Source organism: Carassius gibelio, chromosome B4 (genome assembly GCF_023724105.1).
Source record: "Carassius gibelio isolate Cgi1373 ecotype wild population from Czech Republic chromosome B4, carGib1.2-hapl.c, whole genome shotgun sequence".
Classification (NCBI taxonomy): Eukaryota; Metazoa; Chordata; class Actinopteri; order Cypriniformes; family Cyprinidae; genus Carassius; species Carassius gibelio.
The window spans coordinates 26116841-26143203 of NC_068399.1; the positions used below are offsets into that span (position 1 = coordinate 26116841).

At 35.6% G+C, this 26363-nt stretch overlaps 2 protein-coding genes across 3 annotated transcripts in view; one reads left to right on the top strand and one right to left on the bottom strand.

Annotated features, from left to right (window-relative positions):
* Nucleotides 1-13212, top strand: part of LOC127956533 (solute carrier organic anion transporter family member 1C1-like) — a 30247-nt gene extending 17035 nt beyond the window's left edge. For both annotated transcript variants that reach the window (XM_052554563.1, XM_052554564.1), the window contains exons 8-15: nucleotides 2027-2272; nucleotides 3167-3331; nucleotides 3737-3932; nucleotides 5124-5289; nucleotides 6981-7150; nucleotides 8809-8873; nucleotides 8997-9114; nucleotides 10567-13212. In XM_052554563.1, coding sequence (XP_052410523.1) covers nucleotides 2027-2272; nucleotides 3167-3331; nucleotides 3737-3932; nucleotides 5124-5289; nucleotides 6981-7150; nucleotides 8809-8873; nucleotides 8997-9114; nucleotides 10567-10807 — 1367 coding nt within the window. In that variant the 3' untranslated portion in view covers nucleotides 10808-13212. The remainder of the gene's footprint in view (nucleotides 1-2026; nucleotides 2273-3166; nucleotides 3332-3736; nucleotides 3933-5123; nucleotides 5290-6980; nucleotides 7151-8808; nucleotides 8874-8996; nucleotides 9115-10566) is intronic.
* LOC127956534 (tRNA-dihydrouridine synthase B-like) lies at nucleotides 11835-26215 on the bottom strand. The gene is given in 12 exon segments (XM_052554565.1): nucleotides 11835-13709; nucleotides 14396-14496; nucleotides 14583-14694; nucleotides 15830-15965; nucleotides 16047-16194; nucleotides 17066-17166; nucleotides 17239-17340; nucleotides 20997-21227; nucleotides 24806-24928; nucleotides 25134-25251; nucleotides 25671-25792; nucleotides 25894-26215. Coding segments are annotated over 12 exon segments (1437 nt in total). The 5' UTR covers nucleotides 26001-26215; the 3' UTR covers nucleotides 11835-13673.
* Nucleotides 26216-26363: the final 148 nt, after the last annotated feature.

Here is a 26363-nt window from a genome sequence, read left to right on the forward strand (position 1 = left end):
CGATGTAAAGGGTCATAAATGTTAAGCTGCGATTTATCCAACAGCTGTTTTGGATGAGATGTGCCTTTGGAATGAGACTGAGAGGTTAAAGGGGACATAAGCTGAAACATGTAATATCCTTAAATTGCATGATATTAATATTAGATATGGGCATGTGTACTTTCACAGAAGGGTCAGAAATCAGTGATCAGTGCATCATGATGTGTGACGCTGATTCCTTCCAGAACTCTTTTTTGGCATTGCAAATTTTATTTACTGTATGTGAAATGATGTGTGTTGGAGACACGGGCCGTTCCTTCATGTATAATATAGCGTTACACCCTGAAGTCAAGACATTTGGCAGTAAAGTTAAGCTGTAAGATATTGTATAGTAAATATTCAGCCAATAAAAACTATATCACATACCTAAATATCAAATGTTTTGGCTTTAATTTTATTTAATGGACAATAAAACAAAGTACAGACTACAACATCTGCATCATAAACATAAATCCTTGCTTGAATATTGTTTCTATAGAGATTTCTACATTTAATGATACTAAAGATTACATAAATAAGATTTTTTAATACACTTTGGAAAGAAGTATCTAATGCTGTAGGGAGGATGCATTTTAATCAAAAATATTGATGCAATTTAAAATAGCTTTTTTCTATGTGAATATATTGTAAACTGTTATTTATTTCTGTGTTCAAAGCTGAATTTTCAGCATCATTATTCCAGTCACGTTATCCTTCAGAAATCATTCTAATATGCTGATTTGCTGCTCGAGAAACATTTCTTACTATTGTTAAGTTTGAAAACATTGTTTTTGCTGTTTAATATTTTTGTGTAACTGTGTGATACTCTGTCATTCAAAAAACATGTCACAGTGCAAACAGATAAACACGTGCATGTGTGTCGTGCATACTAAAAATGAATCATGCTCATGCATTCTGGATTAATTGTAAAGGTTTGACAGAACTGGCTGGAAGACCTGCAAAGAGAGCATTGCAATAGTCCAGCCTGGACAGAACAAGAACTTGAACGAGGAGTTGTGAAGCTTGTTCCGAAAGAAAGGGCCCGATCTCTTTGATGTTGAATAAATCAAATATGCAGGACCACGTAATTTTAGTAATATGGTCTGGTTGATGTGCCTAAACGTATGATGAAATTGTGATGAAATGATGAGTTTGATGGAACCACAAGCAGTTCTGTCTCGGCAAGGTTGAGTTGAAGCTGATGGTCCTTTATCCAGCAAGAAATGTCTTTTAGACAAGCCGAGATGCGAGTACGTACCGTCCGATCATCTGGATGGAATAAGAGTTAGAGTTGAGTGTCATCAACATAGCAGTGATAAGAAAAGCCATGTTTCTGAATGAGAGAACTTAGTGATGCCATGTAGACAGAAAAGAGAAGTGGTCCAAGAACTGAGCCCTGAGGCACCCCAGTAGACTTGGACATCTCTCCTCTCCGATATACTTTGAAGGACCTGTCTATGAGGTAGGACTCAAAACACTGGACTGCGGTTTTCCTGATATGCCTTTTGCCAATAGAGTTGACAGGAGGATCTGGTGGTTAACTGTGTCAAAAGCAGCGGACAGATGCATTATATAATTTTGACTCGCATTATATAATGCAGTAGTCATATAGACCACTTTTATGCTGCTTTTTTAAATCTCGTCGCATAATTCCCGAATTTTGTATGGAAAAATAACAGTTTGAGCACTCCGCTGAACATCTCATTTTGTATTTCAAGATTACATGTGCCAAAGAAAACGTGTTTGATACATTCCGTGTTTATGTGAAATGCTACAAACGTTTCGATCTCCTGGCAACATGGAGACTGTCTGAGCATGCATGATAAGCTGAGAGCGTCGAGAGAGAGAGCGAGACACATCTAAGACTGTCTGTGGATCACAGTCTGCATCTGCCTCAGCTGTCTGCCTGGCCCAAATATTCTGAACATGTGACAAGCTGCAGTAAGCCTCGTAGTATCTGTATTCTCACTGTTGACATATGTGTGCGTGTGTGACTGTCTTCTCACAGAGAGCATTAGCATCACCCCGGGAGATGCACGCTGGGTAGGCGCCTGGTGGCTGGGATACCTTATTGCAGGATTCATCACCCTGCTCTCGGCGGTGCCGTTTTGGTTCTTGCCCAAGTCTTTGCCCCTGCCAGAGAAACGGCTTGCCAAGTATTCTCCAGAGCGGACCAGCTTCATCAAAGACTCGCCCCTGCTGGAGCACAAGTACCAGGCAGATGAGCCAGCGAACTTCCTAGAAATGGCCAAAGGTAAATCACCTAGAATTCACAGAAAAATTCACCATCTAAAATATCAGACGTCTGCGCTGGTCCAGGCTGCATAAAAAAGCACATTTGGATATTGATGACCCATGTAAAGTGCTGTAATGTCATTGCATTAATTAGCAAAATATCAAACCATTTGGCATTTATTTTCACCTTATAAAGTCTATTGTATAATATTTGAATGTCTAAGGCCTCTAAATGATCTATATTCTACTGAAAACCTGTAGTACGTCATTTACTGCATGCCTTATATACTTTTTTTAATTAAGTTTTTATTAACGATTTTCCCAAGCCTCCAAAACATCTTACATATTCTGAGGAACATTTATTTCTTCATCTCTCAATCAGCACTAGATTGCATTGCAATATATGTTTGTATCATTTCATTGTCATCTACCTAAGATATATTATTGGAGAAATAGAGTGAACGCTGATATTTATAGCATTTTATGGTATCTGCTGTACTGTTATAAAGATCTCATTGATCAGAATTTCATCACTATTTGTTTATAAATCTGCACCAAATTGCATATATTTACTCGGTTTGGGATTTTGAATGAAAGTGAGCCGTTTATTCCTCCATATTTTCACTATATCAGACTATATGAGACATAAAAGCCTGATAGATGAAATAAGTTAATCAGCATGTTGATATGCCACACCTGTGAGGTGGATGGATTATCTTGCCAAAGGAGAAGTGCTCACTAACACAGATTTAGACATATTTGTGAACAATATTTGAGAGAAATATATTGAAAAAGTCTTAGATCTTTGAGTTCAGCTCATGGAAAATGGGGGCAAAAACCAAAGTGTTTGCATTTATAATTTTGCTCAGTGTATTTGCATCATTCTTAAACATTTTGTATTCATGTTTTTCAGACTTTTTGCCAACGCTGAGATCCCTTTTGGGGAACCCAGTCTACTTCTTATATCTCTGCATCACCATCATCCAGTTCAACTCTTTGATCGGTATGGTGACATACAAGCCGAAATACATCGAGCAACATTACGGACAGTCAGCATCCAAAGCCAACTTCTTAATGGGTACGTCGTCTTCCTCTAAACACGCAGATATATTGCGGTTCACAGTGCAGCTGTGACCTTAGAGCTACGTGTTTTGATTCAGTTTTATTAATGCATGTTGAATATTAATCTATGGTTCTTATATCAGATATAAATGTTTTTATAGCTCGGATAAATCACAGTATGATATGGACCATTACTGCATATGAAAGAGAACGAAATCCAAAAATAATATCAGCACTATGTATGCAGACAGTGGAGACAGTTGTGCATTTCAGGAAACGGCATTAGCATTTGAAAATCAAACGGAGGGAAAACAAATAAACCTATTCTGTATCGCTTAACCTTTCGACCCGTCGCCTTTGTTTCAAATCGGTGATGCTGCTCCTTTGATCCAGATTTTCCTGATGCCGTCTGTTTTTTCAGGAGTGATCAACATCCCAGCCGTAGCTTTGGGAATGTTCTCGGGGGGAGTGATCATGAAGAAGTTCAAGCTGAGCATCATGGGAGCAGCCAAGTTTGCGCTGGGAACGTCTCTCCTGGGCTACTTCCTGTCGCTTTTCTTCTTTGCCATGGGATGTGAGAATGCCAGTGTGGCCGGCATCACCAGGTCATACAATGGGTAGGATGAGACCTTCAGTTTGGCTTCTGCTCAAATCTGGGGCCAGTTGCATAATAACAGTTGTTGTGTCTTAAAATCTAGTCTGACCAATTTGCGGTTAGCCAATGGGTTATCGATCAAAAAAAGTTCCTAAATGAAAAAAAATGACTTGGTGAAGACTAGTCCAAGTAGTTCATGTAATCTGCCCTATTGAGGGCCCATGGCATAGTTGACTTAGGGAATTGCCTGGGGAGCAGCACAATTGTTTTTTTGTTTTGTTTTTTGACCATTTTTTCCTCTTGTGACCATTGTGTGGTCCTACACCCATATATTAAGCAAAATAATTTCTGACAGTTATCATAATTTTTGTACTGATCATTCATCGAACTGATTAACATAATGAGAATAAAATAAAATAGACATAAACGTAAAATGAAAGAAAATCCTTTTTTATGCCAAGATTGGAACACATCATAAAAATGATGAATTACTGAAGCAGGCCTTATAAATGAAACAATACATTGACTTATAATTCATCAATATTGATAATGAAAATTTTATGATTCTCAATCCAACAGAGATCTACCAATCACAAATCAACTTCAAAATAGTTCTTACTCCTAGTGGGAGTGAGGTTTCCTCTTGAGAAAACAAAAATTAAATAAACAAATATGTGTGTGTGTGTGTGTGTGTGTGTGTGTGTGTGTGTGTGTGTGTGTGTGTGTGTGTGTGTGTGTGTGTGTGTGACCCTGGAGCACAAAACCAGTCTTAAGTCACTGGGGTATATTTTTTAGCAAAAGCCAATATAGCATCATATGGGTCAAAATTAGATTTTTCTTTTATGTCAAAAATCTTTAGGATATTAAGTCAAGATCATGTTCCATGAAGATATTTTGTAAATTCCCTACCATAAATATAACAAAACTTTTTTTTTGATTAGTAATATCCATTGCTAAGAATTCATTTGGACAACTTTAAAGGTGATTTTCTCAGATTTTCAAATAGTTGTATCTCGGCCAAATATTGTCCGATCCTAATAAACCATACATCAATTCAGCTTTCAGATGATGCATATATATATTTCTGTTTTACTGAAGTACAAGTCAACAGTGATCTTTTTACTGACCTGTATGACACAAAGGTATTAATTATTGCTAAATGATAAGAGGTGGATGAGCCAGTAACAATCTGCTTGTTACGTTTAACAAACAGGACAGAAAGTCTGTACAACGAGGACAAATATCTCTTGGCGTCCTGCAACACAATCTGTGACTGTCCCAGAAGAAACTGGGACCCCGTGTGCGGTGAGAACGGCCTCACCTACGTCTCCCCCTGCCTGGCTGGATGCCGGACGTCCCACGGCTCTGGAATGGACACGGTAAGCACGGCCTCTGAACCGGGAGTGTGACTCTGGAACAATGGCGTGTGTTTGTTGTCCCGTCCCTTCAAAGAATGCGAGCCACATTGTGTTGTGTTTCAGATGCCTTGAACTCGGCTTTTCCCAGCACTCTCTGAAGGGTGTGCACAACCTGTTTGTCTTCAGCACAAAGGCTATATTGAATTTTTGTACCTTCTCTGAAACTTCCTGAGACACGGTTCCTTCCCCGTCTCTCTTTGAGAGCACAGACCTGCTCGGTTCTGTCTAAACACTGTGGAGTTTCATAGCATCTGAACGGCTGCGATACTCTTCCTCCCTCCCATCCTGTGTGTCCATTTCATATCTCCAGCATCTGTTATACGCACTGTCTTTTGTCCTTTCCTTTCAGACTGTTGCTAAAGAAAGAATTAGTGTACTCTTTTGTTGAGTTTATCTCAATCAAAGAGCACACTGTGACTGGATTTGTTCAGTATGCGGACAGCTTATATTTTTTAAGGATGTTACGTTTTTTTTTTTTTTTTTTTAATTTAAGTAGAAAATGTACAAATATAACATCTATAATATTAAACATCTAATTTATTTTCTCCATATATATGTATAGAGAGAAAGAGAGAGAGATTTTTAATAGTAAGATTAAACATTTTTATTTTTATAAATGAATTATATGCTTCTGTTGAAGCCATAAGTCAGTGATTTTGACATTAATTTCTTTTTTAGAAACAACTACATTATCTTAAAATAACTTTTTTCTTTGCATTTTACATTTACAATAATTGTACATTTTTACATGTTATATTTGCCTTTGAAGTTCATAGGAAAATGTATTAAGGCTGTATAGAAAATTGCATTAATATTCCTATACCAAATTAAAAATAGTCAATGCGGTGAAATAAAAATATAATAATAAAAATATAATAAATATAATTGGTACAGAAATAACTTGAGCAACACACTTCATCTAAATTGATTTTATTTCATTAGATTTTTTTTAGTTGATAAACAACTGCAATAACTTTTAACAACTTAAACAAATTTTCATTGCCTTTTATATTTAGAACAATTGTAAATTTTTACATTTGCTTGTGAAGCTCATAGGAAAATGTATTAAGGCTTGACAAAATAATGCATTAATATTTATCACACTGAAAATAATGTAAAGCGCGAAAATAGAAAAAGGAGAAAATAAAAAATATAATTACCATATTATTGGTAAGTAACTTGAACAGCACACTTAATCGAAATTCATTTTATTTAATTACATTTTTTTTCACAATCCAATATTATCAATATTATTTGCGCGTCATGTGACCATTTTGAATATTTCTGCTACATAATGGGGTCAGTAGCTCATTCCCTTTTACCTTTTGTTTGCTTTTCTTTCTTATTAATTTTGCTTCAAATCAAAGATTGCAAGAAATAAAAGAGCCAGTTTTAGAAATGGGTGAATGCTGTTTAATATGAGCTCATAAACTGCATGAATAAAACTTTTAATGACTTTTTTTATTAATCACCCATACTTTATCAGACAGTATATGTGATGGAAGTTGTTAAAAATTGTGGTTAGGACATCACTGCATTGAGTAAGTTGCATCAAAGCAGTAACGAGCAACAGAGCACTGCATTGTGAAGTTGTTTTGTGTCTGATGTGCTGTGTGTGTGTGTGTGTGTGTGTGTGTGTGTGTGTGTTTCAGGTGTTCGAGCAGTGCAGCTGTGTAGCAGTCGGGAATCATACGGCCAGTGTGGGCCAATGCAACAACAGAGACAACTGCCATCGAGTCTTCCCCTACTTCCTGGCTCTGTCTGTCATCACTTCCTTCATCATCTCGCTGGGCGGAACGCCGGGATACATGCTGCTCATCAGGTGAATATCGGACCGTGATTTGTTGTTCACGAGCCGCCGATGCTCCTGAGAGTTACGGCTCGCTTTAAGGGAATGAATCACCCAGAAATAAAAACATTTGCAGAAAATGTGCTCAACCTCAGGACATCAAAGATTTTGGATCATAGTTGTGTTTTTATCAGCTGTTTAGACTCTCATTCTGACGGCACCCATTCACTGCAGAGCATGCATTATTGAGCAAGTGATGGAATGCTTCAAAGTGTCTAATCTAATAAATATTAGAAAGTCTTGGTTAAGTGAACTTTGTTTGCATGCTATCGTTTCATAGACAACAGAAGGGAAGCACAGAAAGGTCGTCCAGTCATGTGTTTGGTTTTTTCCCCTCACAGTTCAAAAGCAGATAACAGATGAAAACTGACTGCGTGTTTCTGCGGCACTAATGTGATTTTCCCCTCATTATTCCGTGTCTTAGTCGAGGACTGTAGGCCAGTCAAAAATGTCACTCGATCGAATGCAAAATCGGTTGAGACAAGTTTATGGTCACTTGTGGAGTTCAGTAATCTGACTTGTCTTGAAAGGAAAAGCTTTAGCACCAGGGACTGTCAGCTTTCTCCCAAAGCTCAGTCAGCTGACGCTGCTGGAATGCTCAGCCTCCCTCGGGCTAAATTAGGTTAGCAGCGCTGGCCCGGCTTTGTTTGGTGAAATCAAAATTCCTGTGTGTCTGTAGCTTCTGAGAGAAGACGTGATTACTTTGGATGAAGTAATCTACATAGTGCTTTTCTAAAGTCTAGTGGCTTGATTCAATAGAAATCGCTGTGTTCCTCATCTTAGCAATATAAAATCAATGTATTTTCATAAAAATGTTTCCGTCAATATGGACAATTCATCAATGCATGTTAAAGATTTTAATTTAAGAAACCATAACAATTTATGCTACTTTTTTCCATCTGTTTAAAAATACAAATAACCAAAAATATCTTTATAAAAATTATATTTAAATGTCTTAATTCAAATACAGTGGACAAAGTAGCAGTTCATGGTACTGTCATAAGGTTATTTATTTTCCTTATAAATGTTTCTTATCTTGTGTACAATGCATGTTATTTTAAATATTTATTTTTTTTCAACAAAATATAATTTCTGCTTTTTTAAGGCATGTAAAAATAAAAATAACTTTTTACAATATTTTATGAATGCAAATGTCTTCATATTAAATCAAAATCAAAACCCTATTTTTATATTTATTTTCATAATATATACATTCATAACATGCAATGATTATTCAATTTATTAAGACAAACAAAAACCGGGTTGATAACATATTTTTATTATTACAATTTTTACATGCATTTGCATGCAAAATTAAAATAATTTTATTAGCCATTAAATTAATCATTTAAATAAAATAAAATATCAATCAACTATGCAATACCTCACTATGCAATTATTTAATTTGCAAACTATGCAATTATTTATGAATTAAATATTTATCATCTATTAGAAGTAGTCGTAGTAGGTAGAATACTTGGTTCTGTTGTATTTCTTTTTTATCATATTTGCATTATTTTTGTGATATAGAATCTTAACGGTTTTATTTCTTGTAAGCAGCTCATCTGTCAAACATGATTTTATATTATTCTGAGATAATCTAGCTGCTCTTTCTCTGGTTTCCTCGACAGATGCATCAGACCTCAGCTGAAGTCTTTAGCTTTGGGTTTTCACACGCTGACGACACGCACGCTAGGTGAGAGACGCTCTGGTGTTTGCTGCTGCTCACGTCTCTGCTGAATCATTTTTTAGTCACGGTGGTAATGCTGATTTGTTTTGAAGCAGTAGTAGATGAAATGCTGTTTTTTGTCTTCCTCAGCTGGAATCCCAGCTCCTATATACTTCGGAGCCATCATAGACACCACCTGTCTGAAATGGGGTCAGAAGAAATGCGGAGGGAGAGGAGCCTGTCGAATCTACAACACTACAGCCTACAGGTATTCAGCTCACTTCTCCACACTCCACCTACATACACACTACAGTCTAAAAGCAGCAACACAACTAACTTGCATTTTTTGCTAAATTAAAAATGTTTTTTCCAAATAAATTAAAACTGTTTTTCTTTTCGATCAAACTGAAAAGCCTTCATGGAAACACCTCAATAAATCCAAATGAGTGTGGTTTTAATTCATTTTCAGGTGTAAACCTGAAACAAGCTGATCAACAGGAAAAAAGTAAAGAAAAACTTTAGGGTGTAATGCATATGTTTACATGCATTTTATGTGCATTTATTTACATCTTGCATCTCACGAACTGGCCAGTGAATACTGGATTAAATGTTTGCTAAATATTATTCGCAAAAAAAAATCCTCATTTAACATATTGGCTTTCTTTTTAGGCAAAAATTGCATTATGGCACATGCATTAAAGTTTTGTTTTGAATGCATGCAATGCTAATGTAAAGGAATAAGCAAATTGGACTGCAATATTTAGAGTTCATATAAACAGAAGATTCTAAATCATTTAGAAAAATGTGTGCATGTAAAGAAATCTTGATGTTTTACTGTCCTTTGTACACTGTAATTGCACATTTTAGTGCAGAGTAATATTAATTAATAACATGTACTTATTATGGGGTTATGGTTACTGGTTTAGGGTTAGTTGCATTAAATTATTCATGGTTTACTGTTATTGCTACATTTGTAACAAGGACACTGTAAAGTGTTACCTGAAATTCTGATGAGAAATTACTTAGATATTGTGTCTTTAGGGTTTCTGGTAGGTTTGAAGAAGGTATATTAAAGACCAAGTAAAGAAAATGTAAAATATGAATTGAAGGGAACAAAATAGTTTAGCATTTTCTAAGTGTAAATATATAGTAATCACACAATGAGTTGTATAAGCAACAGTTTATTTGAAAATACATATTTTATAATATATATAAATTAAAACCATGTTAACGTTTAAACTTTAATAGCTTGAGGCTTGAATATCTCTGCTCCAAACCTCTAGATTATGAAAATATGAATAACTTTGACTGTGCCTTCTGATCAAAATGGCAAAAAAAAATAAAAATCAGTTTGTTTTTTAATGTTGTATTTTGTAAATCAAGATACACTTACTTGAGAAACAAAGTGATTATAAGTCTTATTTTAAATTAAGATTGGACTTTTTTTCATACCCTACTGAGAAATATTAGTTCTTGTTTTAATTGTACAATATCTTAAGACATTTTACATTTGCATCTCAAGGAAATATATCTTGATTTATGGATGCTCAGATATGTTTATTGGAGAACAAAATATTGAGGAAAATGTTCTTTTTTTGCAATGCATGCAATGCATTTCACTCTGATAGAAAACTTCCTAAGACCTGCAGAAACCCTGGTATGTTTAAGTTTGTAATTGTGTTCATCTGATTATTCTGTGTTTTCGCTCTCCATCACTCAGGATCGCATATCTGGGCCTGACCCTGGGCTTACGCTCTGCTTCCTTCTTCCTGTGCTTTCTCGGTCTGGTGGTGTTACGACGGCACGTTCAACGGGAAGAGCGCAACACGCTGGCAAACGGAGACACGGGGGCTGCAGTCGGCGAGCTGCAAGCCCTCAGGAAAGAAGAAAACAACAGCTGTAACTCGGACCAATGCCCGCAGACCGCAGATTACGATCCGGATCGGGAGACGCGTCTGTGACGCCTGCGCAGGGAGCAACAGGGCCGTGACGCGCCGTCTGTTCCACACTTTCTATCAGACTCGTGTAAATGATGTGAAATAAGTTGTTTTTGATATAGTAGATTTATTTCTTGAATGTACATGATGTTTTGGGTATAAAAAGAAGAAGAAGAATGTCTTACAAACTACCTATCTCATTTGGATTTAACGTATAGATGCTTCAAAAGTGTCAGACACCCAACAATATTGGATTTCCTCTCATTGAAGCCATCGTTGCGCACTGGCCCTATAAGGATAACACCTTGTGGGTTCATGATCACATCCGTCGTATCTCTTTCGTCTGTCATACACACAGATCGATGCCTGAAACAGTTGACCACGACACTGTGTGCTTATTATAGGTTGGCCTTGTTAAGCGGGCTACAGGTTGACTATGTTGTTGGAGATCTCCAATTGCGTCCCATTTGTGTTGTCATGAAGGAACGAAACGCTCACCGTTGTGCTTTTCAGTGTCGCCTGACAGCAGTTCCTTCAGTTTAAGAAATGAGCGAGGAATGGGTCAGAACTGTGTGAGTAATCATCTTCATGATCGATGTTGTGCGGTGTCACCGTGAGAAATGTTGTGTGTGTGCGTGTGTGTGTCGTTATGTGTGAACGGGTGCATTCCTGTGCCAAAAAAAAACACTAAAAGTGCAAGAAGGCAAAGTCAACATGGTCTATTCTCAGGTCATTCAATCAATTGTTCCTCAAATTTGCAAATAATTATTCTTTTATATACTTGTTTAAATCATTGTCTGGTTTTAGCTGGCAAAAATGACTTCTAGCGGTAACAACCGAGCGAAAGGTTTTTATTTGTGAATTGTAAAACAAATAAAACAAGTGGCATTTATTTCCTGCTTTTAGGTTAGGCAGTACAGAATTTTATTTGCTGATATATGTTTTTTTTTTGTATACTTCAAAGTGATGTGTAAAAAAAATGCATTTATGTAAAATATTAGATACGTTCTTTTAAAAATAAAACGGATGATTTACTACATTTGAGAAAGAATTACAATCAGTCGCTTTAATCGTGAAAATAGCATATACAATCACAGCAGAACGGAAACAAGGCACTTAGACAGGTGATTTCTACACCCATAGCATTCATAAAATTGCATATTCGACCACATTTGACAGGAAGATAACGATATAGCATAAACAATCCCCTTATAAAGACATTTCAGACTGTTTTCCATCCTTAGGGAATCAGCCGACCAAACAAGCTTGCATAGCAATGACAACTAAGAACATTTTGGGTTTTCTCCTCATTTTTCCTGCGTCTGAGAGAGAGGAAGTGAGCGTGGTAGCCTCGTGCATCATAGACGCATGTACAGACAGCACGATTTTCAACACCCACACGGTGGGTGACGGCTTATTCTTAGTAAATGAAAAAAACAATTATAATCTTATGACAGAAATCTGATTCAGCCGTGTCTTACAGCAGAGGATAATAATCAGACTTTTAATCTTTACACAAGTCTAAATAGTTTTAATAGTAAAATTTTAGTGACTAGAATAAGCAAACAGTGACATAAAATAGCCAGCCCTCATCTAATAACAGAGTGAATCTCCTCAAAACATGTCCAGGTCAAGCTATATTTTCCAATAAAGAAAATTAATAATTCTCTTCAGTGTACATTTTGTAAATACATTATGCTTTGACTATTCTAGAAAAACATTGTAATTAATTGCAATGTTTTTCTAGTAATTCTGTGAAAAAAATTAAATAAAAAATAAAACCTAAACTCAATGTTAGGAGATATATATAATATAAATAGGAATTACTAAATAAAAATTGAAAAGTTTATATATTTGAATTTGTTTTTGTTTGTTTGCTTCTGCAATGGACTAAAAAATGAAACAAAATTAAAGTTAATTGCGACTTCTCACAATTGTTTATATCTAGTAATTCTGACTTTTTTTCTAAGTTTATATCTCCCAAATCTGAAAAAAAAAAAAAGTTTGCATAAAAATGTGCTTATTAGTAATAAAACATTCTAAAAAAAAACAATATTGTTTGTAATAGAATCTTTTTTTTTTTTTTTTTTAATGGGGTGAAATATGGCCTGGACATGTTTTGTTTTTAAGCATCGATAGCACAAAACCATCTACCTCAAATGGACTCAAAATTAAAAAAAATTATCACTTCTCTCTATCGGACTGTGAAATCTTTCACATTTCAGCATTTATTCAACAGCTAACAGCGTTTGAACTCAGGTGTAATTGACCTACCTCTCCAGACTCGAGGACAAACACTAACCGCTCACTAACAGACTGTTCGCTCAGCCAGGAAATACATGCTCTCATTGTGATGTGTTTACTTCTTACCTGTTGTTTGTGTGTATACGGTTTTATTCTTCTTAATTAAAGTTGATCAAATGACTAAAGGAGCCTGTAATGTATGTCACCTTAGATAGGCTTGCATTATGTCTTCTTTGGAAAATATGAATGGAAATGGACAAGTACTATGGTTGACTCGTGTTTGCATGTTTCTGGATGTTGCATGACTAACCAGGTGTGATATGCACTTTTAAACAAAATAAGAGAGAGAACCGAGCAGAGGAGGAGGAAAGCAACATGAGGGATATCAGAATGCGACGTGCAAACATCAGTCACTTTTTGCATTATGCAGCAATCTCAAAATACAGCACTGCACCGCTGCAACATCGAAACTAGAGGGATCACATCAGATGTGTGGTGAGCTGGAAACCTGACAGGATGTGATGTCATGAACTGAGAGCTCATAACAGTTTGCATGTCATGCTACCAGGTGAGTGCATGTGAGAGGAACCGAGCATATTCGTGATTATTGTGCAATAACGTACAGGTTTCCAATGCGTCCACTTTCCTAGTTCACCTTTTTGTCTCCACTGTCCAGCTGATTCTAAAAAACAAAGACAAAACAAGAAAAAAAGCGTGATTTTGTATAGTTCTTGGTCACATTATATTCCTTGCTGTTTATCTGTAACAAATAACCTCTTTTTACTCATTTTGTTACAATATTAATTAGCATTTACGGTACAAGTCTACTTTGTTAAGATTAATTTAGATTAGATTTCTATCTGCTAGGTTTCATTAATTATAATGAATCTTTTTACTGTTTATTATTGTAAATTTGATTATTTGAAATTTTGTAGTCAGTATTAGTTTAAAACATGCAAAACAATATAAATTTAAAATAAATTACTACTTTATTTTAGTATCAATGAGAAACTAGATATTTATATTAAAATGTTTTTTTATATATTACATTTCATTTATTTACACTTTTTAATGTTTATTTTCTTAATGTTAATTGTTTAGTACTTTAAAAGTTTTTTTAAGGAAAGTTTTTAAATTTTGGTAAATGTAGAAATCATTTTTAATTAATTGTTAGTTATATTTAAATATTTATATTTAGTTACATTTTCGGTGTTCACCTTAATTTTAAAGTACTAAAAAATAATTGTAATTATTTTTTATAAATGATTATATAGTTTATAGTTAGTTTGGGTTATTAGCTTTAAAAGAAAGTTCCTTTATTTATTTGATTTACAATAATTACTAAGCACATGTATAATGTGGTGTTACCTGAAGCTGCTGGTGCTCTTGAAGGAGACGGTCATATTCTTTGGTCAGACTTTCAGATTGTTTCTTCATGGCGTCCAAATCTGAATGGGACTTTTTCAGAGCTGTAGAAAAGCAAACAGCCGTAGCTCATTTGTTTGTGATTTGTGAAGCAGAATGAGTGTGGCGTGTCTGTCCGGCTTGTGCTCACCATCTGTGCTGCTCTTCAGCTCCTCCGTCAGTCTCTGCACATCTCTCTTCAGCGCTTTGTTCACTTCTGGATCCTGCGTCTTCCCTCCTTCTCCTTTACCGTCTGTAAGTGCCTGAGGATGACAACAGTTCGTTCTATTACTGAAGAGACTTTAAGGACACCAGTTCCTCAAACACTACAATATTCCATTCTATTCCTCCTCAACCGGGATTATAACTTTGATAACTTGATAATATTAACATTTATCAAGTTGTATTTTACCCCAAAATGAAAATATCTTTCTATGTATCGATAATAAAGAAAATATTTTTACCGTATTTTTCGGACTATAAGTCGCACCTGAGTATAAGTCGCATCAGTCCAAAAATACGTCATGATGAGGAAAAAACATATACAAGTCAAATTCATTTAGAACCAAGAACCAAGAGAAAACATTACCGTCTACAGCCACCAGAGGGCGCTCTATTTCTTCAGTGTAGACTACAGGATCACTGAGCGCCCTCTCGTGCCTGGAGACGATAATGTTTTCTCTTGGTTAATTTCTCTTGGTTCATGTCAAATTAATTTTGATAAATAAGTCGCACCTGACTATAAGTCGCAGGACCAGCCAAACTATGAAAAAAAGTGCGACTTATAGTCCGGAAAATACGGTATATTAAATAAAATCAATGACATGTCCATGAAAATAATTATTTTTGTAATGTATGCATATTATGCATGCATATTTTTTTTTTTTATTTACAAAAAAAATATAACTTTTGTATTATTTTTATGACATTTCATTGAAAATGTTTTTCTTTATTTTTCTCTTTTGATTTTGGGGTAAAATGTGGCGCAGGTTTCATTGAAGTAAATATTCTTTTACTATTATATCATGACATTTAAATTCTTAAGTGAAAATATTACTTTTATTCCTTCTAATCCATTATATTTCAACCCCCCCCCCAAAAAAAAAAAATAAATAAATAAATTATATATATATATATATATATAAAGAAGAAGAAAACTTTTTTGCATTATCTCCATGAAAATAACATTATTAGTTGAACATGTAAATTCTATGATTTTGTTCCTTAATTTTGGGGTGAAATGTGTTGCAGATTTCATTAAAGTAAAAACGCTTTCGCATAATTTTAATCATTGCTAAATTCTTAATTGAAAATATTATTTCTATGTATCTGGCTTTTGATTTCGGTGTGAAATGGGGTGCAGGTTTCATGGGATTCCAGCTTTTTAAGGCTATTAACCTGTTTGAGCATCTCATTGTCCTCCATGTATTTCTTGGCAGCTTTGTTGGCGCTGTCAGCCTGAGTCTGCAGAGCGATGCTGGTGCTCACAGCCGTGGCCAGCTGGTTAATCAGAGTGATGACCCTCCTCATGACACTGTGAGAAAACAGCACCAGAGTTCAATATCACCAGACACACTGCCAAAGGGCGATGTCATTGATGACGATTAATGCGTACAGCCACAGGAAGAGCGAGAAACCAGAGATGTAGAGGTTCCTCTGGGCTCGGAAGAGCTTCATGTGCATGTGGTCAAACATGTTGGGTTGCAGTTTGGCGTCTTTGCTCTGGTCAGCATTTGAGTACTTCCTCACCTCCCGCAGGGCGTCTGCAGCGGGTTACAACACAAATTTGGATCATTTCCAATCTAACTTTATCCACCCTCAGGCCTTCCAAGATGCAAATGAGTTTGTTTCTTCATCAGATATGGAGAAATGTAGCATTACAGCTATGGATCTTTTACAGTGAATGGGTGCCGTCAGAATGAGAGTCAAAACAGCTGATAAAAACCACAATAATCCACACCACTTCAGTCCACCAGTTAACATCTGGAGAAGACAAAAGCTGCATGTTCGTAAGAAACAAATCCATCATTGAGAGGTTTCTAACTTCAAACTATCGTTTTCGACTAAAATATAAGTTCTCTATCCATAGCATTGCTTTCTCCAGTGAATATAGTAATCTCTTCTGAATCAGGAGAGAAATCTGCATGGATCAAGCATCGTTTACAAGTGAAATCAGTCCAAAACAGCACTCAACAAATAAGTGGCTGGATTTTAATGTGAGAGACAACAGAAGATGGACTTTTTCACCGGAGAAAGCGTTATTATGAATTATGGAGTTATATTTTGGCTAGAAGTGAAGGTTTGAAATAAAATAAAAGACGTCTTGATGATGGATTTGTTTCTTATAAACATGCAGCTTTTGGCTTCTCCAAATGTTGACTGATGAACTGGAGTGGATGTGGATTATTGTGATGTTTTTATCAGCTGTTTGGACTCTCATTCTGACGGCACCCATTCACTGCCGAGCATCCATTGGTTAACAAGTGACGCAATGCTACATTTCTCCAAATCTGATGAAGAAACAAACTCATCTACATCTTGGATGACCAGAGTGTGAGTAAATTATGAGCAAATTTTCAGTTCTGGGGGAACTATTCCTTTAAGACAAGGCAATAAAACCAGAAAAGGACATACCAAGAAAGAGAACGATGAGGATTATTATCATGGTGAGAAAGCCCTTGTTCCAGAACTGGGAAAGACGGTTCCAGATGCTCCATTTGAAAATACTCTGCCATCTGCAAACACGGACGTCAGTAAGAGCAAGTGGACGACAGCGAACACGAGTGAACTACAAGGAAACATCTCACCTTTGAGCGGAGATGAAGGGCAGACATAAGATGACGAGGACACCGATCTCCACATACAAGAACGATGCAACCGCAGTCCACTGCAACGTCATTCTGTATCACCTGTATGACAAAAGAAGTAATGAAGAAACAAAAATATGTTAGTCTTTCATACACATAGGTTTAGGCAATGATTTACCAGTTTGATAAAAACAAAAAGGCATAACACATTGCTAATCAACGCTGTTATTACTCTCAGATAATCTATTTATTGCATTATGCCTGGATCAAATTTCTTGTTCAATGACGTTTCACCTGCATCTTCCAGTCGCACACTTTGACACAACGATGTTTGTTAACAGGAAGAATATGTGTCGTTTTTACCACACAAAACATTTAATAACATTATTTAGAAGTATAGTGCAATTATCAGACCGCGGGCGTAGATTTATTTAACCATGTTCATGTCGTGAAAATGTATAATAGTTTAATTATATTGAATATTTAGTGTAAATGAAAAACTTGTGCGATAAGATGTAATCAAACAAGAAACGATCTTACAAAAAAGTCCACACAAAACTCAAACGTAGACAAACTAGACATAACAGGCAGCACCCACAGAAGCAGAAAAGCGGTATCTTTACATCTCACCTGCGAATGAAGAAAAACTCCAGAGGAATTTCGGACGAACCACACAATCCGGGAAAACTAAACTAAACTAAAAGCGCCCAAGCAAAGCACTGCCGTCTCACGCGAGTGACGTCATATGCGACTTGCGCGTGCGCCTGTCGAGCAGACAAAGATGAACATAACTTTTTCGAATTAAACGTTTTTCACAAGAAAATGTTTAAATACTATGATTACAAGCATGCTATTGTTAATATCAAATACCATATATTTTTACATAGACGAGCAAATAATAAATAAAACAAACAGCTAATGTAAAACTACAGCTTAAAATCGTGTATTTAAAACAGAACAGAACAATCATGCATGGGGTAATTATAATAGCAATGCTCTCAGGTGCATCTTAAACATTTGGAGATGGCATTGTACATATTATCATAGACAGTAAAAGAAGCATATTATTGGTTGCCAATAAAGTAATAAGAAAAAAAATAGAATTAGTTTGCAGCACTGTAATTCACCAAAACCACCACAGGAGGGCGCAACCTGATTTTTCATTCAACTTGATTTATTTAAAGTGCTGTATTTAACCAAAATCACCACCGGAGGGCGCAACCTGATTTAATTTAATTACAATTAAACATAATATTTCAGCATAAGAATATATATTTGTTTTATTATTATTTTTTAATACTTATTTTGTGTATAATGTTTTGGTAATATTGCATGTAAACAAGAATGCCAATAAAATACTTTGATTTGCAGCTATGAAATTCACACACACAAAAAAAACACAGGAGGGCACAACCCGTTTAGGCTTTTTAGACTTCATTATATTCATATTTTTAAACATATTTTTATTCATCGTTCAAAACCTTACTTAATACAATGTTTCTAGTTGTTTGTTTTTGTTCAATGAATTCTTTTAACTGTCGTTACTTGTTTTGTGTGTAACACTGCAGCAATTTCGGATTTAAAACAATCATGCCACATTAAGTTTCTTCAATCTGCAATTTATTTGCAATAGTGTAATGTCACAGAAAGACCACAGGAGGGCGCAAAAGAACACGTTTAAAGTCATCAGACTCGAGTTCCTGTGGTGTTATTAACATAATAATCACATTTATTATACAACACATTTAAGTCTATTCATCATTGATTTATTTACTTTGAACAAAAGAGAGGACAGTATAAATAGTTCTGATTGGTTACTTATATCGCAGTGTATTGTGGGTATGTTCTGATCTCACCCTCTTGCAGAAGTACAGCAGATCTTTAAAACCAATTGACTGGATTTATATATCAGTGCCATTCATATAAAGTACCAAAGAAGATCACGTTTTAAATCCTTAATCTTATCAGCAAAAAGCTTTATAGCTACTGATTTAAAAAAAAATGAAGCCCTAATGTAAAGTGTGAACGAACAATAAAGAATCAAAACACTTTCAAACAATATCTAGGGCATGTTGTAATCCAGATTAAAATATTTTTTAAAAGTTTGAAAATAAATAGCCTATTAAGTCTAAATATTTAAGTATTTGGCTGTGATGAACACCATAGAATCCACAAATCTGAATGGCTATTTAAAATTATTTAAATATGTTTTAGAAAGTAGCGCAGCTGCTGTATTTACGGGGTTTCCAGGGTAAGGGCTTGCATTTTCTGCAGTTTAGCGCCATCTGCTGTCAGCGAGTGAATGTGCTTTCACGCAGCGCGTCGCTCACATATGCAGTGGTGTATACAGCAGCGTTGTGCATTTTACCAATTGATGGGAAAATTATTCTTAAAACGCATCCCAAATTCAGAATAATTTGTAATGTATAAGTATACAGACTGTCTGAACACAGAACTGTCTAAACAGCCTGCTTTTAAGCTGAAGACTTCTTCAGTATTTATTATTTTGGCTTTTTATAGTCCAAGTGTGTTACCTTTTATAGTTAGACACTTGAAATGCAACACAACTAAGCCATCATTAAATTAATCTAAATGAACTGACAAAGATGCTCTGCTGTGAAACAGCTTACACACATATAAAGTGACACAATGATTTATATGAAACATTAACTAACGTCAAACCAACAGTGAAGTGCTGATATATATATATATATATATATATATATATATATATATATATATATATATATATGTGTGTGTGTGTGTGTGTGTAGATACTTTTTTATGAAACAATACATTATGTCAAGGTTTCCCAAACTGGTGTCTGTGAAGGAACTTCAGGGGGTATATGAGTTTAATCAAAAGCTAATAATGAATAAAATCCTGAAATGTAAAATTTAAATAATGATTATGACATAAATCACAAGTAATAAAACACTTTCTAAAAACTGAAATATTGTATTTGTTTACCTGCATGCCAAGCCAACAATAGAAACCCATGAACATGCAAATATGATAGATAATTATTAAAATATTCATTTTAAAATCTTAGGAGTGCTTCAAGTAAATATATTAGGTAAAAGAGGTTCAAATGACAAAAAAATTAATAATAATAATAACAATAATATTTTATTTATATTTATATATATATATATATATATATATATATATATATATATATATATATATATATATATATATATATATATATATATATATATATATATATATATATAAATATATAAAATAAAGCATTTAGAAATGCATGATTTGACCCTGATAAGAAACATTTTAACACCAATTTTTTTTTTTTTTTTTTTCAATGATATACATTTTCAGTGTAAAAGAGCATACATATTCAGATGTTTTTTTTTTTTTATTTGAGCCTTTATTGCAACTGTTAAAACAATGCATTGATTAAAAACATCTACGCGGAGCCGTATGTACTGTGAAGGTAGTCAATGACGGCAGAAGTACTGGATAAGCTATTGAACACTCTCCTCTCGGGCTGAGAGCTGATGCGCTCCAGCATGTAGATCAGGTGATGATGGAAACAGGTGAACGGGGTCCCGTGCTCCACAGCGATGTCCACCCAGTCCCACACACACTGCAGCGGGGTCTCCTCGTACCCGGCAAACATGGCAGGATTGGCCAGCAATCCCCGAGCCGCCATCACACCTGCAGAAGTCCAAAAATATCAGACACAAAAACAGCAGAAACAACAAGAGAAATCAAATCAGATGGAGATTAAATGACACGCACCGTCCACCCCTGTGAGCTCGTAGATGGCCTCCACGTCCTGCATGCTCTTGATGTCACCGTTAGCGATGACTGGGATGGAAAGACTGTCCTTTATGGCCTTAATGGCATCGTAGTGAACGGGCTGGTGTCTCTCGTCAGCGGTACGACCGTGAACTGTGACCCAGGAGACTCCTGCTGCCTCCACCTTCTGACACAGATCCACCGTCTTCCTCATATCCTTGTGAATTCTGAGGGTACGTATTTCAAAAAGCAGCTTTACAGAATAACATATTACTGTATTTTTAAATATATAATATATATATATTTATGAAAAGTATTGCACTTAAGATAACAAGCATTACAAAAAAAAAACATGAATACTGATTATAATTACACATGGAGCAGAAACACGATAATAGAATAACAGGTATATCATCAATATAAATAAAATTATAAATAATTATCATGAATATTGGTTAATATACTGTACAAATGGACATACTTTTTGTTTCCATCAAAATTTATATAAAGAGTTGGACAATAATTTAGTTACATTTTTTTTTAAATAAGGCATATAGTACACACACACACATATACATATATCTATACACACACACACACACATACATATATATATACATACATATACATATACATATATATATATATATATATATATATGCAGTATATGTGAGAATATTTTTTTAAAATAAGGCATATAGTACACACACACACACATATATTATATAGAGCTGTAGTCAAGTCCGGCCTTGTCGAGTCCAAGTCAAGTCCAAGTCCAGGACTAGTCGAGACCGAGTCAAGACCGAGTCCAAAGAGGTTCGAGTCCAAGTCAAGTCCAAGTCCAAAATTTTCGAGTCCAAGTCAAGACCGAGTCCAAATGAGAGAAAAAAGGGTCTTCTTCAAGACCACACACTTAACTACTGATAATGTTTGTGATGCGAGAGACAGCATATCTCTTATTCTAAGAAAATAATTTGACATTATTATTTGTAATGATCAAAAAGCATGTGCAAAGTAAAAACTCTGTAGGACAGGGGTCTCCAAACTACATCCTGGATGGCCAATGTCCTGAAAAGTTTAGCTCCAACTGGCCTTAACACACCTGGAAGATTCTAGTGTGTCTAGTAAGAGCTTGATTAGCTGGTTCAAGTGTGTATAATTAGGGTTAAAGCTAACAGGGGCGTTAAACAAGATCCCAGGCCCTATTCATAGGCAGTCCTGATGGGCCCCCATGCCCCCCACCCATGAAAATATCCAGGTAAAATAAAATATATTTCAGATTCATACTTTTCAATGGCCCGCTCTTCCTTTGGGGCCTGGTAATCAGTACTGGTTTTACCCCCAGTCTGACCCTGGGAGCTAAACTATAAAGGACACTGGCCCTCTAGAGTTTGGAGCTGTAAGGTCAAATTATTTGTATGTACATTATTTTCATTTTATTTACTTAATAATGCTGCTTTTGCTGACATTATGTCTGTGGTCAAAAATGTATATGACTGATGCTTTGGCACAGTGCACACACACACGCAAAGCTCGGGATATGACAAATGCGCGCAGCAAGGCTAGAATGGATACGTTTGGCTCTACTGGACATGCGCACATAAATACAGCGACATTTTTGTCATACTGTGCTTGTGCTTGCATAGACTAGTCGAGCTCTGTCGGAAACAATCGACTACTCCAGCATGCATTAACTATAATGCACACAAAGTGTTTGCAAGTACAATGTGAATTTTAGAATTACAATATTGCGTGGAGCTGTTACTATATAACCTTATCTATGTTGCATGTAAAAAATAAAATATGTAATAATTAGGGTTGTGCCTGAAGGCAAATGCCTTATTCGGAATGGCAAGGTTAATGGCTTAAAAAACGATTAACGGACAATTAATAATTCTGCCTGAATACTCGACTGAAGCTGACACAGTCTGGTGTTTTGTTAGATAACAGCTGAGCCAGGGCATCAGTACCAGAAGTGAATGAATGTAAACTTTATGAGTGAAAAGAGCGCAAATCAAACACCGCATTGTTGTCGCCTCTCTGTTTATCTCTCAGAAATCAGAGCGTTGCAAGAGTAATTTTACCTATAATAATACATCATACACGTTATATTATTTGTATATATTTAAAAGGCAACGGTTTAAAGCTTAGGCTACGATGTGAAACGAATGAATAAGCACAGCGCGCTCACAGATCAAACAGCCGCGCTGCGCGTCTCAGTCTCTCAAAAACCATTCAGTTCAAGAGTAGGCTAATAATCAGCTTCGATACGGATACATTGTCTACTTGTCCTACATGTTTGCATCTTTACCTTTTGCTGGTTTGCTCGGAACACACACATCTGTTTAGTGAAGTTCATTAACATAAAGAATCGCTCAAGTATTCTGTTCTGCGTAATGAAAATGTGCGCATTGAATGGATTCAGTCATGTTCAAATGATCACTAAACGTTTGTCATGACATCTCTCTGCTTGCATGATAAATATTATTTTAAAAATTAATAATTAACTGACTGTTACATGAAAATTAAATAAGTAATGTCATAATTATAAAGTTTTTAAAATTTACATATGTAATTGTTGCATAAGGCTATAAATGAATATGTGTTGATTGATAAAAACTATTAAATGTGTTTTCATTTACAATAGCATGACCCACGAGTAGCCAAGTAACTCGAGCATTTTTTCTTTAAAAAATCTACTAGCAGAAATCAGTAGTCTTGCAACCCCTATACTGTACAACAATAATTAGTATTTCATTATTGTAAAGGGTACGTTTAAGGCTATCTGGGTGTAGACGTAAATAAAACACAATCTAACAGGTAGAAATTAAATTAGAAACATCTAAACTTTTCAGGTCGCATGTGCACCACTGGTCATGCACATCCTTTCCCGGAACAATACTGAAAGCCAAGATGGAGAAACAGATGATCATAGCTGTACAAGGATAGCCATTTTGTAAATGAATATATTAGCAGAGTTACTACAAGGGATGTTTAGTGCTGGAAATCCATTTATTCTTTGCTGAAACTTCTGCGTCATCATGAAGAGCGAGTCATGGTTGCCCAGCAACAGCAGACGCCACTGGAGCGCGAGCGCAGATTACAGAGTGCTTTGGAAATAAGGAGAGCGCGCACCTAGCGTTTTCCGCACGTTTTCAGTCGCAACATCATGCAAATGTTTTTTGTTTTGAAGGAGAATTTTTTTTTTTTTTTTTTTTTTTTGCTGGACTCGGTCGAGACCAACTAGAAGACTTGGCGAGTCCAATGGCCAAGTCCGAGACAAGTCCGAGTGCAAATGCAACGAGTCCGAGACAAGTCCGAGACGACAGAAAAATGTCTCGAGTCCGGACTCGAGTCCAAGACCGGACTCGAGTACTACAGCCCTAATATTATATATATATATATATACATACATACATACATACATATACACACACACACACACACATATACATACATGCAGTATAGCTTCATGAGAGTATACTGTTCATATGCAGTATACAGATAAACGAAAGTAGGACATACTTTAATAACCAACTTTATATAAACAGCTGTCATATAAAGTTATATTCTGTGACGACATCTTAAACATTGATTAAAACACAGTTCTTTTATTTACATTAATTTATTGATATTCCAATTGTCCAACAACTTTCAAATTACACAACACATTTTTTGTATATATATATATATATATATATATATATATATATATATATATATATATATATATATATGTGTCACTTTGTGTTCACCTTTAAGCTCCCTGAAAACACATCTTAAAGTCAGGAAATCAGATGCTCACCTTATTTTAACCGATACTGTATAGTTGGGATTGTCGATTTGGTTTCGGACATGTCGAACCATGTCTTTCACCAGCTCAGGTTTGTTAATCAGACACGCACCGTAGCCTTCAGACATGGCCCACCTGCAACGAAAACCATGCTACTAATGCAATCTGTGCAGGAAATGTGCAAACTTCAATATCATTCATTCATCAATTTTTGGACACATATGTTGAGAAAGTAAACCCACATCCCATGTATAATACACAGCTTCACAAATCTGGTGTCAACAGTCATTCAGGGTAAATCCACATTTTTTAAACATACTTTTAAACATATTACCATTACCTTTGTGGACAGCCGCAGTTCAAATCCACCCCATCTGAGAAAGGAGAAACCACACTCGCCGCATCTGCCAGCGTCTGTGCATCCTTTGCAGCAAACTGGACGATCAACGGTCTGTCAGCTAAGAAATAAACACATGTCATTTGTAATCACTGAGCAAAGTCAAGTCTGCTTTATTGTCAATTCTTTCACATGTACAGTACATGCATACAGAGAATTGAAATTGTGTTACTCTCAGACCCCCGGTACATACAGATAACACTAACAGTATAGCCTAAAAATCTAGATCAAATATAAAATATCAGATACAACAATAAGGGCATGCAAAAAAGTCATATAATAAAAATAAAGGCAAATGGCAGATAGAGTGCAAAGGACGCCTTGCATTAAATGAGCATACAAAAGCACTTTCATGATAGATGGCAATGATTTGTTTACTTTTGTATGTTAAAATACTTTAATAAAGCATGACAGTGTTAATGTAAAATAGAGTTGAGAACCACTGGCTTAGAGGACACCTAGAAGAAACTCTCAACTTACTCTTATTGGTGGTGAATTCACTGTCTCGAGCTTTTGCAGAGCGCATGAAATCAGCTGCAATGATCATTGGGGTGAAACACACATCACAGTCATATTTCCTCACCAGACATCTGAAAGCCAACCTGAAAAATCAGGAATGAACAACAAAGAAAACCATTCGTATCAGAACAACAGATACCTGACCACATGCATACACTACAGGAATCAGTTCAGTGTCTCTTACTTCGAGTATCGGACCATAGGTGCACACACTCTGACTGGTTTTGCCCTGTTAAACAGATCCATGATATTCCCACTGTCCACTGGGACTTTACTGTGCACCTCTGTCATGATTTACAGTCCTACGACGTCACTGGAAATACGTTCGGTTCAAATATACAATATCAAATCCCTAATTAAAACATATACCATTTTTTTTAACAAAATTGCTAGCATGTATTTCGTTAAAAGAGCAAGTTCGGTATTGTAAACATTGGAATAAAACACGCGTGGATTCACGAGTAGTAGCTTCTCACTTCCTGTCTCAGTGTTGTGGGTGTGTTTAACCTTTGACCTCGTATCAACAAGAAACGAAATATTATTTATTTACTTTGATAGAGTGATAAATAACTGAACAGAATACGCGAACAGAAAACGTTCTAAAATTAGTTAAATCAACATTAGCATGAAATCGTGTCCGTTCGCGAATTTATA